This window comes from Cetorhinus maximus, chromosome 5 (assembly GCF_964194155.1).
Source record: "Cetorhinus maximus chromosome 5, sCetMax3.hap1.1, whole genome shotgun sequence".
Taxonomy (NCBI): Eukaryota; Metazoa; Chordata; class Chondrichthyes; order Lamniformes; family Cetorhinidae; genus Cetorhinus; species Cetorhinus maximus.
This window is the reverse complement of record NC_135883.1, coordinates 23,144,731-23,158,480: the sequence shown is the minus strand read 5'-3', so window position 1 is coordinate 23,158,480 and position 13,750 is coordinate 23,144,731. Positions and strand designations below refer to the sequence as shown.

The 13,750-nt window shown below is 37.8% G+C and overlaps 1 protein-coding gene across 2 annotated transcripts in view; it reads right to left on the bottom strand.

The window, feature by feature from the left end:
• The window catches only part of nbas (NBAS subunit of NRZ tethering complex), a 248,466-nt gene that overhangs the window by 40,428 nt on the left and 194,288 nt on the right, over positions 1-13,750 (bottom strand). For both annotated transcript variants that reach the window (XM_078541594.1, XM_078541595.1), the window contains exons 45-48: positions 12,163-12,381; positions 10,019-10,221; positions 719-808; positions 422-617 (exon numbers count right to left, since the gene is read on the bottom strand). In XM_078541594.1, coding sequence (XP_078397720.1) covers positions 422-617; positions 719-808; positions 10,019-10,221; positions 12,163-12,381 — 708 coding nt within the window. The remainder of the gene's footprint in view (positions 1-421; positions 618-718; positions 809-10,018; positions 10,222-12,162; positions 12,382-13,750) is intronic.

Below are 13,750 nucleotides of genomic sequence, written 5' to 3'. Positions count from 1 at the left end.
CTGTTAAATGTGCTACTGAAAAATGCAATCTTGAGTTTCCCAGACAGCAATTAATTTTTCTGCAACGGAGTAACATATGGTTTAGAACAGTTGATAAAGGTTTGTGTTTGGAAGTGAACAATTTAAATTTGCTGGTTTTGAAGCAGTGTTGAGCTTGCTTTTAGTTTCAGGTTACAAAAAATCCTAGTCAGAATATCCCAATACTTATTTCTACATAGCCTATAAGAGGAACTATGAAGTTTGAAAAAAACATCCATTTTAACAGATATGCTGATTCACTTTGTTTATGTAACAAGATACTATATAAGGATGATCAGTTCCAACTCCACAAACAGTTAGAATTTAGTACATTCTTAAAGTAATTTTACTAACACAATTGCAACTTACAAAACAAAAAACACAACATAAAAATTAAAGCTACCTGTTTCTCTGGCCAGCACACATTCAGAACAGCTTGAGTTCTGAACAGCACAAGTAATTTGCTGTCCTCGTCACTAAGGTCAAATGCCTGCTCAAGAACTTGCAGAACATAAATACGAGGCTTTACGGGCAAATCTGCATCACTGCAAAAAGGTCTCAGCCATGTCAAGAGATCATCTGAAGATACGAGGGTGCCCCTAAGTTACAAAGGAAAGTTTATTTTTTTTCCCCAATAGAAGATTAAAATAAAAGCATTTTGTGTGTGTTTTTGTATCTTTAAAGTAAAATGTGTACTTACCCATCCACAACACTGGAATGCACTGATTTGATAATACCTTCAAGAACTTTAAGTGGGTCCTTTTCCGATAGGACCTCTGTACTGGTACCACTGTTATAAAAACAAACAGGGAGTAAGTGAACAGAACTATATATTCCATTTATCATTGGGAATTTAGACTGATTGATTATGCTATTGTACTCATAATCCAGAGGTCTGAACTAGTAAACCAGAAAATGTCAATTCAAATCCCACCAAGGTAGTCTGAGAATTTGAATTCAGTTGGAGAGAGATCTGGAAATAAAAGGCTGTTATCTGGAAAAAAAATAGTGACCACGTAGTTAGTGAATTATTGTAAAAACCTAACTGGCCTATTGTCCTTTAGGGGAGAAAACCTGCCATCATTCTGGCCTATATGCAACTCCATCCCATACCTCTGAAATGGCTTTGTAAGCCACTCAGGGAACTAGGGATGGACAACGAATGCCAGCCTTGCCAGTGATGGCCAAATCACAAGAATGGAAATAAAAATTATCCATTCAGATTTGGTCCATACCAACTACTTTTTTCATCCCTAAGTCAGGGCTAACTTCAAACTAATACTTCGTATTGGCTGTCACGATAACATATGCAAGTATCATTCGCTCAAATCCACCAGCAGGTCTTTATTCTCCCCAGGTTCACTAGTTTTCCAAAAATATTCCTTAGTCCAAATGCAGGCATTCACAGCAACATTTTGGGCAAATATTATTTGCTTGAAAGCCTGTCAGACCTGTTGAATATGTAATGCACACCAATTATTTTCCTGTCAAGATCTAACCTGAATCAACTGGTATAATTGTAGATATTCCTCTGCTGGCCAGACGGGGCTAAATAAATGAGCTTTCTCAATCTCATGCCAGTTCCAAATGGGTGAAAACAGAATATAAAAAGACCGTGTGTTAGGAGCAGGAATAAGCCACTCAGCCCTTTCAGCCTGCTCCGCCATTCAATGAGACCATGGCTAATCCGACTGTAACCTCCCACCAATCCCTAATAATCTTTCACCCCCTTCTTCATCAATAAGCTATCTAGCTGTGCCTTGAAAACATTCAAAGACTCTGCTTCCACTGCCTTTTGAGGAAGGGAGTTCCAAAGGCACTCTACCCTCAGAGAAAAAATTTCTTCCCATCTCTGTCTTAAATGGGCAACCCCTTATTTTTAAACAGTGACCCCTAGTTCTAGATTCTCCCACAAGAAGAAACATCATCTCCACATCGATCCTGTCAAGGCCCTTCAGTATCTTATATGTTTCAATCAAGTCGCCTCTTCTCTTCTAAACTCCAGCGGATACAAGCCTAGCCTGCCCAATCTTTCCTCATAAGACAACCGCCCCATTCCTGGTATTAGTTTGGTAAACCTCCTCTGAACTGCTTCTAATGCATTTACATTCTTCCTTAAATAAGGAGATCAATAATGTACATATTACGATGCAAGGAAAATACTGCCCACCCCAAAGTACTCCAGATGTGGTCTCACCAGTGTCCTGTACAACTGAAACATAACCTCCCTGCTTTTATATTCAATTCCCCTCGCAATAAACAATAACATTCTATTAGCTCTCCTAATTACTTGCTGTACCTGCATGCCAGCCTTTTGTGATTCATGCACTAGAACACCTAGATCCATCTGAATCTCAGTGCTCTGCAATCTCTCAATTTAGATAATATGCTTATTTTTTATTCTTGCTGTCAAAATGAACAATAACACATTTTCCCACAGCATACTCCATTAGCCAGATCTTTGCTCACTCGCTTAGTTTGTCTATGTCCCCTTTTAGCATCCTTATGTTCTCTTCACTACTTTCTTTCCTATCTTTGTACCGTCAGCAAATTTAGCAACCATACGTTCTGTCCCTTCATCCAAATCATTTATATAAATGGTAAAAAGTTGAGACTCCAGCACTGATCCCTGTGGCACACCATTTGTTACATCCCGCCAATCAGAAAAAGATCCATTTATGCTTACCCTATGTTTCCTGTTAGCTAGCCAATCTTCTATCCATGCCAATGTGTTACCCCGTACACCATGAGCTTTTATTTTCCACAATAACCTTTGATGTGGCACCTTATCAAATGCCTTCTGGAAATCTAAGTAAAGTACATCCACCAGTTCCCCTTTATGCACAGCACATGTGACTCCTTCAAAGAACTCCAACAAATTGGTTAAAACTGATTTCTCTTTCACAAAAGTTTGACTCTGCCTGATTGTCTTGAATTTTTCTAAGTGCACTGCCATAACATTTTTAATAATAGCTTCCAACATTTTCCCTATGACAGATGTTAAGCTAACTGGCCTATAGTTTCCTGCTTTCTGTCTCCTTCCCTTTTTGAATAAAAGAGTTATATTTGCTATTTTCCAATCTGATGGCACCTTCCCCGAATCCAGGGAATTTTGGAAAATTAAAACCAACATATCAACTATCGCCATTTCTTTTAACACCCTAGGATGAATTACATCAGGACCCAGGGATTTGTCAGCTCGCAGCTCCAACAATTTGCTAAGTACCACTTCCCTGGTGATTGTAATTTTCCTGAGTTCCTCCCTCCTTTCCAATTCCTGATTTACAGCTATTTCTGGGATGTTACTTGTATCCTCTATAGTGAAGACCTATGCAAAATACCTGTTCAATTCTTCTGCCATCTCTTTATTTTCCACTATTAATTCCCCAGACTCATTTTCTATTTGATCAACACTCACTTTGTTAACATTTTTCTTATTTAAGTATCTATAGAAACTCTTACTATTCTTGTTTAAGTTTCTAGCTAGCTTTCTCCCATACTCTCATTTTCCCCTCCATATTAATCTTTTTGTCATTCTTTGTTGTTCTTTATATTCTGTCCAATTTCCTGACCTACCACCCATCTTCGCACAATTATACGCTTTTGATGCAAAACTGATGCAAAGATAGTGTGCTCAAAGTACACCTTTGCATTCCACAGGTATGTACCACTGAATTGCGTAAGTAGTCACAAATGCTCAATTCACACAGTGCCAACTCCAACAAGCTACATTGCCTCTTAAACTAAATGCCTTTCTGAATCTCTATGAAGGGTCATGGGAGCAGAAATTATAGTAGCATTTTTGGTGGCGTTGGTGATGAGCCTTTCTGCTCATCAAAGGAAGCAAAATACCGTCTGCCGAGTTGCAAATGCACTTACTTTATACTGACAGGCAGGAGGTTTTGCTTAACAGCAAAAAATGAAATGAGATTAAAATTTAAGATTTAATTTGCACAGTTTTTTTGAATTAACAACTCAAATAACAGATGTAAAATTCCATAATTTTTCCTTATTTCACTAAATAAGGCTACATTCCTTCCAGCTTCCTCACTGTGAACTGGCTAATCTTACTATATTCAAAGAGCACTTTAAATTACTGACTAGGGTTGAACATTACTGCTCTGTAAGGTGGCCTAAGGTTACAGCTATACTATCAACCTCTAATAAAGCTCATGGTTAGATATCCAAAGACAGATATCTGAACTATTTGGCTATGTCTCTTCAGACCAGGTTGGCCATTTTTAGCTGGTATAAGTATCAAATATAGTGAAGGGAATTGATAGAGTAGATTGGGAATGACTTCTCCTGTGGTAAAGGAACACAGAGCAAGGGAATATCATTCTAGAATCTGAGCTAAGCCAATTAAAACCAAATCCAGGAAATTCTTAACTCACACAAAAAAAATTGTAAACTGCAGAATACAGTGCCCCAGAGGGTCATAGTTCAGAAATCAATTAAGATGGTTAAAAGAGAGATAGGTGCTTACTTGGGAAGCTATAATTAAGGGATATTAACAAAAGGCGAAGATTAAAAATAAATACATCTTTAATGGACAACAAAAATGGTAGAAAGGGCTGATGCTGTATCCTTTTCCTATCATAAAGTGCTGTGAAGATAGTGGTTAACTGTGGATTCCATCACACATGCACTCAACTGCGCTTTCCCTTCTTGCAGAATGGCTCATATCGTAGGCATACCCATTATTGCTACCACGCAGCCTCTCTTGGCAAATACACTGTCCAATACCTGTTGCTAATTACAATAAAGCTTCATATCATGGGTGCTTGTTTGAGATAACAAAGGATGACGAATGACTGCGGAACCATGGTGCCTTCATGAAAGGAAGGAAAGTTTCCTTCAAATGATGAGAAAGGCCACATCTAAAATGATCTTACTCTTTCGAGATGCAGTGTCAGTGGCTATACATGGCCCATCATTAAATGTGTGGAGTTGAAACTCACTTAGGAGAACTATTTAGGGTATAAATTCTACCTATTCTAAAACAAGAAGCTTAGAAAAGATCCAAAATGGTAAAAGTAACAAAGTATGATGGAGCACACCTTGGGCAAATGATTGACAGGTGGGAATTTAACCAAAGAAGGAACTGGTAGATGAACAAAAGGGTTTCAGGCTTAAGGTACATAAATTGGCAGCTCATCACCACCTTCTCAAGGGAATTAGGGATAGGCAATAAATGCTGGCCCAGCCAGCGAAGCCCACTTCCTGTAAATAAATTTTAAAAATGCTAGTGCAAGTACAAATATAAATCAAAAGCCTAATAAGATGCAGGGCTTCAGAATATAAAAGCAAAGAAGTATTACTCCCGTATACAATCCACTACTGTAATTAGCAAATGCACAGGTGAAATTTTCATTAGGTTGCATTCAGTGTCAGTAATGTGTAGTTACAGAAGAAATAAATCCTCAAAACAAAAAGTATTCACATTGATTTTTTTTAAAATTTGGGATTGTTAACTGTAGTGTAGGTAGATCTTTCTGCACAAGGAATTACAATGCTAAATCTTTACCTCCCATAGGAACAGCCACCTGGTGTCTTTTTCTTGATGGGCTACATCATGATGTCAATAAAAAAGCATCGCAGTTCAGCTTAATTGAACACAAGGAGACTGCAACTTAGTACTCCATGAGCTCTGATCCTAAACCAGTCAAATCCAGGAAACCATGCTACTATAAAAGCAAAATACTGCGGATGCTGGAAATCTGAAACAAAAACAGAAAATGCTGGAAAAACTCAGCAGGTCTAACAGCATCTGTTAGATGCTGTTAGACCTGCTGAGTTTTTCCAGCATTTTCTGTTTTTGTTTCAAACCATGCTACTAACTGGTCAGGCAATGAATCCATTCAATCATGTGCATCCCTGAGGTCAGGTAGCCCTGGATTGGTTTCCAGGCTGACCTGAAGACAGAAAATTCAGTTGTAGCGGCCATTCGTGTTTTTAATATAACACACACCTCAGGCATACAGCTGACAACTGAGACTCTCACACTTAAGATTACATGGGAATAATGACTGCACTTCAAAGTAATTAACGGTGTGTAAAGTACTTTGGCTGAGGGTGTGAAGTATGAAGGCAGCAATTAATAATAAGCATACTAAAACAGCGAATAATAAACCAATCACATAATTTGAAGCCGTGCCATATCAGAAAGAGAAACAAGAGTGGGATGGAGGTACATTTTTGTGGAGGTTGGACTTTTTTTCAAGAAGGAATAAAACTAAAGTAGCTACTGTAATTCTAACTTTTGCTGTTCCATCAGGGTGACATTTTGAACATAGGAGTGTAAAGGAACCATAGCTGCACATTCAACAGAATGTGAACAGACTGATTTGAATTTAAATTTACTCAAATTAATTTTAAAGGTTTCATATAAGTTCTGTATGTTATACCTTCATGCATGCTTTTATAACTTTATGACAGTCCGGTAGATTTATGGTCACCATTGCTTATATTAGCTTTTTATTCCAAATTTAATGAATTGTTTGAATTTAAATTCTCCAGCTGCTGTGATGGAATTTGGGCTCGCTGACAGGCACTTGCTGCAACTAGAGGATACTACAAAACAAAAAGAGGAACTGGAGGTCATAACACTTTGCAAAAAAACAGATATGGTAGGGATTACTGAGACATGGCTCAGAGAAATCAGGGCTGGGAATTAAACACTGAAGGATATAACACATGTGAAAAAGATGAGAGAAAAGAAATGGGGAGGTAGAGTAGCTTTACTTATCAAAGTTAGCAAAATGGCAATGTAGAAAAAAAGCAACAGCCATCAATAAAACATAAATAGAATCCAGCATCCGAAGATTTTTGCTTTTATATAAATAGAATCCAAATAGTCGTTTGGTAGTATAGAGCTTGAGTATTGCTGAAAAAAAAAACACATGTTGAAGTTTTTCATCTTGCACCCATCAGGACACTTTGCAAGAATGCCAATATAAGGAGAAAACAACAATTCATACTGTATGAGAGAGTGTTGATTGGTTGGCAAGTGGACTCTGATTGGTAGAGGCATTGCCATGGAGAATGCACCAGGATCCACTTGCCAACAAATCAGCACTCTCTTCTCATACAGCATAAATGTGTTTTCCCCTTATCTTGGTATTCTTGAAGTGTCCTGATGAGTACAAGACAAAAAGCTTCAGCATGTCTCTTTTTCCAGCATTAAATTGAATCCCAGTGCATGAAGAAAAATAGATAAAAATGATCAATCACACAATCACTCTAAAGACCACCTAATAGTCGAAGGGAGTTTGAGGAAGAAATCACAAACAAATTAGGGATATGAATTAAAAAATAGACTAATTGTAGGGGGTTTCAACTAACTAATTCGATTAATTGAAACCTTTGCAATCTCTAGTTTGGTTCTTTTTTTAAATCTCTTCTCTTTGTTTGGGTCTTGTTTTCAGTGGACCAGAGGCATGCAAACACATTGAAAGGGGATGGAGGAAAATGGGGATATTCCTGGCCAAACTGATGGATGACTAACATGCACAAGATGCTTGCTACTTGTGTGGATGAGAACATGGGCTGCAGAGTAGATGAGTAATTGGCAGGGGTGGGGGGCGCACAGAAAAATGTAATAATGAAGGAGACAGTATAGTCAGCAGCTAGATATTGTTTTCTGTAGCTGTGACCGGGAGCCCCGAAGGCTGCATTGCCTGCTTGGTGCCAGGGTTAAGGGCACCTCCTCATGGGTGAAGACAAACTTGTACTGGGAGGGGAAGGGATCCAGTTGCCATGGTCCACATAGGAAACAATGACATAGAAGATCATAATTCCTAGTACTGCCTGAGAGATTTTGAAGAGTTAGGGTCCAAATTAAAACACAGAACCGCAAAGGTGATAATCTCTGGATCATTACCTCAATGACCTACCTGCCAATTGGCATAGAGCAAGCAAATTAGAGAATTATACGTGTGACCCAAAGAGCGGCGCGCAAAGCAAGAGCTTCGATTCATGGGGCACTGGCACTAGTACTGGCACCAGGAAAGAGAGCACTGTTTCATTGGGGTGGGGTCCACTTAAACCGGACTGGGACCTGTGCTCTGGTGGGCTTTAAACTAACGGGTGCAGTGTTAGATACAAGTGAATGGAGAATAAGAAATCTAAAGGGAAAAGTCAAGGCAATAGAACAGTGTAGTGATGTGGGTAATGAAAAGCAGAATAGAACAGGAAGGAACAGAGAGTTTAAGGATAATAGTGCATCAACGAGAAAGGCCCATGCAGGGAACAGTTGTAAAAAAAGAATTAAAGGCTCTTTATCTAAATGTGTGAAGCATCCACAATAAAATAGATGACCTAGTGGCACAAATAGAGATAAATGGTTTAATCACCATTATAGAGACATGGTTAGAAGGTGACCAAGGTTGGGAAATAAATATTCTAGGATACATAACATTTCGAAAGGCAGGCGGATGGAAAAGGTGGAGGGGCAGTCCTGATAGTAAAGGATGACAAAAGGACATTAGCGAGAAAGGATCCTGGCTTGGAAGATCAGGAAATACAAATCAGTAAGAGTAGAGATTAGGAATAGCAAGAGTCAGAAAACACTGATTGGATTAGTTTACAGGCCCCCTAATAGTATTTATAACATTGGGCAGAGCATTAAACAAGAAATTACTGGAGCATGTAACAAAGCCAAATTAATATTGTGGGTGACTTTAGTCTTCACATAGACTGCACCAATCAAATTGCCAATGTTAGTCTGGAAGATGAGTTTGTAGAACACATTTGTGACAGTTTCCTGGAGCAACATATTGTGGAACTAGCTAGGGATAAAGCTATTCTAGATTTAGTGTTTTGTAATGAGTCTGGGTTAATTTCATAGTAAAAGAGCCTCTGGGAAATAGCAATCACAATAGAATTGAATTCCATATTAAGTTTAAAAGTGAATTTTCCAATCGCAAACAAGAAAACTAAACTTAAGCAAAGTCAATTACATAGTTATGAGGGGAAAACAGGTCCCTGTGTATGAATGTATGTCGATTCTAGCAAGTGTAAATGAGCCATGTTACGAGCTTGACTGATTACCTTAAATTGGTGACCTTATAGAAGTCTTTAAAATTATGAAAGGTTTTGACAGAAAAGACAGAAGAGTGTGTTTCCACTTGTGGGAGGAGTAAAACTAGAGGCCGTCAACATAAAGATAGTCACCAAGAAATCAAATAGGGAATTTGTGAGAAACTTCCTTACCATAGAGGTAAGAATAGGTGAGAATGTGGAACTCACTACAACAGGGAATAGTTGAGGTGAATAGTATAGATGCAAAATGAAGCTAGATAAGCATCTGATGGAGAAGGGGGTTACACTGACAGCGTTAGAAGAGGAAGGGTGGGAAGAGGCTTGAGTGGAAAACAGATGTGTTGGACCAAATGGCCAGTTTCTGCGATGCATATTTATGTAAGTCTATGTAATGATTACTGCAAACTCAAAACAATTGGAAATAGTTTATGCTCCCAGTAGATCTCCCTTCAGATTTAAAGATAAAGTAAGCATGCAATCGGAAATAGGTATTCAGAGATTTAATCATCAAGTCAGTTTTTGCTTAAAGCTTTTTGCGTTAATTTAAATGCAAATAGATGAAAGTAACAGCAAATTCTGACAGCAAAGATGAACATAGAGTGTTCTGGTTTAAACTTAGCACTGCCTGCAGTAGCTCCAGTCATAGAACATTATCATGGAATAAATGAAAATGCTCAAGAGAATTTAACAAAGCAAGGGAGAGAAAGATCAACAACACTAAATGGCACAATGCAGATTACAAAGAAGTTACACAAAAATCACGATTTTAAAAATGATGATACTCCTGTATTCCTATCTTATTCAAATACAAATTATTATTCAGTACAACATCATTAAAGATTACAATAATAGTTCTGGGCCGGTAAATAAAGACAGCAAAATAGCCCATGTAAAGAAATATTAATTGACTTGAGTTAATTAATTCAGAACATCAAAATGTACGTGATTGGAAGCCTACCTTAGTACATTTATTACTCTCTGTACAGCATCTTGTACGACAGCCTTAGGGGATATGTCTTGAGATTCTACAGCAACTAGCAGCATCTGCTGCATCATATCAAGAGGCTGTCCATCTAGAACCATTGTAACCACCAGGTTTTGCAGTTTACTGCTCTCAGATCTTGAAAGATCATATAGTTGATAGTATTTTTGGAATAGGCCCTGAAAAAAGAAAGTCATATTTTTTACTCAAATGAGCTTTAAAAATATAATAGTTCTGTTATAAGGCTTTCTCCCAAAACATTGACATATCTCCTCAGAAGCTGATGGACCAGCTGTGTATTTCCAACATTTTCTTTTTTCCTTCAGCTTTCAACATTTTTTCTGTTTATATTACCTTGAAAGGCAAAAGCTTTTCACAAAAATTACTATATTATTGCACTACAAATTTTGAAGTAAAGAAAAATTTTAAATTTTAAAAATTAAAGAACTTACATTTATATAGCATATTTCACAACCTCAGGATGTCTGAAAGTGCTTCATAGTGAATTAAGTACCTTTGAAGTGTAATTACCTGTTATAATGTACGGAAATTCTGCAGCAAATATATGCATAACAAACTTTCAAAATACATCAATGAAGTACAATACCAATCTGTTTTTGGTGCTTTGATGTTAAATGTTGGCCAGGAAGTTCCCACATTCACAAGAGAACTCCCACATTCATCAAAAAGTGGCATGGACTCTTTTTCATCCAATGAGAAAGCGTGAGGAGTCTCAGTAGGGGCTGGCGGGGTGTCGACTTAGTTAGACAGGGCTCATCTTTTTGAACGACTGCATCTGTGATACGGCACTGCACTGCTGTCCTGAGGTGTTAATCTGAATTAAATCTTTGGAATAGAGCTTAAATCCATGGTTTTCTGACTCAGAGGCCAGAGTGCTACCATTGAGCGAAGTTGCTGTGGATTTTGAATGCAGAAGTTTACCCAGTTGTTTTAACAGGGCTGTGCTAAAACAAAAGGGCTATGCACCAGAATAGGAAGAGTAATCCAATAAAATAAATACATTACAGGTTCCTCTCATCTCTGACCTAATCAAGTTCTGTCTAGATCAACTGGCAGGTAGATTTGCTACACAAACCTCTGGATTTATCAAGCAATTGCCACCATTAGGAGTGAAGAGTGACAGTGTGTGTGCAAAGGCACTGGTTTGCATTTGATTTTTCATTTGATCACATAACAAGAGAAAGAAATAAACAATGTGGCACCAAACCAATGATGGGAGGGTGGGAACACACACATTAGTTTTCTTAATAAGTCCTATTTCAATGAAACTTGTCAAAGCATGACCTGGGCAACCACACTGAAACAAAAGAGACCAGTCTGAATATTGAGCACAGGTTACAGTTATCAGGGAGAGGATAATTTTTTTCCCTTATTCTTTTGTGGGATGTGAGCATCGCTCATTGCCCTCAAAATAAATGCCTTGTTAGGCCAATGCAGAGGGCAGTTAAGAGTCAGCCACACTACTGTGGGTCTGGCAGGGCAAGGACATTAATGTCTTGTGGGTAAGGACATTAACGAACCAGGTGGGTTTTTACAACAATGATAATTGCCATTACTGAGACGAGCTTTATGTTCCAGATTTTAAAAATTGAATTTAAATTCCACCAGCTGCTATTTGGTGGGATTTGAACCCATGTCTCCAGAGCATTGGTCTGGATCTCTGGGTTACATGCCCAGTGACATTACTACTACGCCATCACCTCCCCTAGATGCAATGTTGACGTAACCACAGGTTCACTATAAATAGTACGGATATTTAAGAATACGAGACTTTAAACTAGCTTGATGAAGTAAGATTATAACTAAGGGGAAATGGTTTGGTATGGAATTGAGGAAAATTGTAGAAGGGATTTGGCTGAAGGCACTTTACATTCCTCAGGTCACTATACACTGTTAGTAAAGCAACTGACCTTTATCATACCTGACTCTAATCATGATGTTCACAGATATGAAAATCATTTGATTGCCAAGCACAACTAGCCTTCACTTTACGTACACAAAGCAATGATTAAAGAGTTTGTCTTGTGGATGTCATATAATCACTTTTTATGGAAGATGAACATTGTGCAGTTGATTGTGAAGGACAAGATTAGCTTTACCTGGTTGCTGGCCTTTAGGGAGCGTACAAAGCTGTGGTTGAGTGTTTCTAGATGAGCGAATGATTGCTGTAGATGAGTCAAAGTCTCTTCATAGCTGACTTGGGAATTTGAAGCAGGTGGGATGCTGCCTTCTAAAGTCTTTTTCTTCTGCTTCTCACTGGTCTGTTTGATTGCTTTCATCGCTCTTTTAGTAATCTCCAACCTAGCTTCAACATTCAGCTGAAAAGAAACAGACAGACTCCGTTTCATGGATGTGTAGAGAATCAAAAACAGGAGAGGGAGGAAACATATTCATACAAGAGAATGTTGCCTACATAAGCAAGTGGTGCACAGAAGTTCTCTCTCTTTGTCTCTCAACCCATACAGTGCTAAAAATGTGTACATCATTCAAGAAGAAAAAAAGAAACACAAGAAGAAAATTATACATTAAAAATTAGTGCCAAATCTCCCTGCTTTTCCTTTGGCTTTTAGAGTTCACAATAAGAACAGGGGGATGAAATGGACATTTGAACTAAACATAAAACACTGTATAAGTTCATTTCAATGTTTCAGTATATTTCTGCGGACTGGATTATTCAATTTAACTGCACTTGTTTGCTATTAATACACTACCAATTTAATGCAGAATTTCCAGTGGTATTACTTTATATCCAGTAATAAAGTTATTCGACATAGCTCTAACATCAGAGGATATGTGACAACTTTACTATTGGGTATGAAATCAGCAATCCACAGTCTCCACATTCTCAAAAACTGAGACCCCAATTCTGCATTGCGCCTCCTTTTATGTAACAGCTGGAGCTGACTCAATGTCTCAGTCAACCAAAGGACAATATCTCGATCACAACAAGAACCTAAAAGAGAACCTTCCTTAACAAGTAACCATTATCAGCTATTATCCTTATTTGCAAAATTTTCAAAGGAATGGTGCCCATTTTAAAGCAATGTGAAATAAGTCCCACTCTGCAGCTAATGCTAAAGCAACAATATATATTTCACCTTCTTCCTTCACGATGCCTTGGATCATTTTTCATACCACAGTCATCAATTTCTTTAGAACTGTACCAGGGAGGAAAGAGGCAGGGAGTCTTAATAAGTTCAGTAAGAAAGTAGATATAAAGGATTTTCGTAAAATCACAGTACATCTATTTCTACAAACAAGTCATGATGATAATAATATCACTAGTTTAGTCTATTAAGTGACCATTCGCTAGATTTGTTTGCACACCTGTTGTAATGTTAAAAGATTTAAACAATCATTATCATGATGAATTTATTGTCATTATCATTAATAATTTAGTCTAGATCTCCTGAGTAAAACTCATAACAGAAATGATCAGAAACCGCTTTTTTAAAGATATGTATTTCACATAAATGTCAACTCGTTTTGTTAAGTGCTGAGCTGCACAACAAAGACATGAAATAAGCCTTTATTATTTTGAATTATGGCAATTTCTGGTTCTTTTCTTGTCCTCGTCAGTGGTGATGACAACGCTAAGAAGCTGACCAAAAGCGTTCCTGTGTCAAAAGCTTGACAAGCTGAAAGTATATCATTGAGGCGAGTATCCCATTTATGGTACAGACTTCA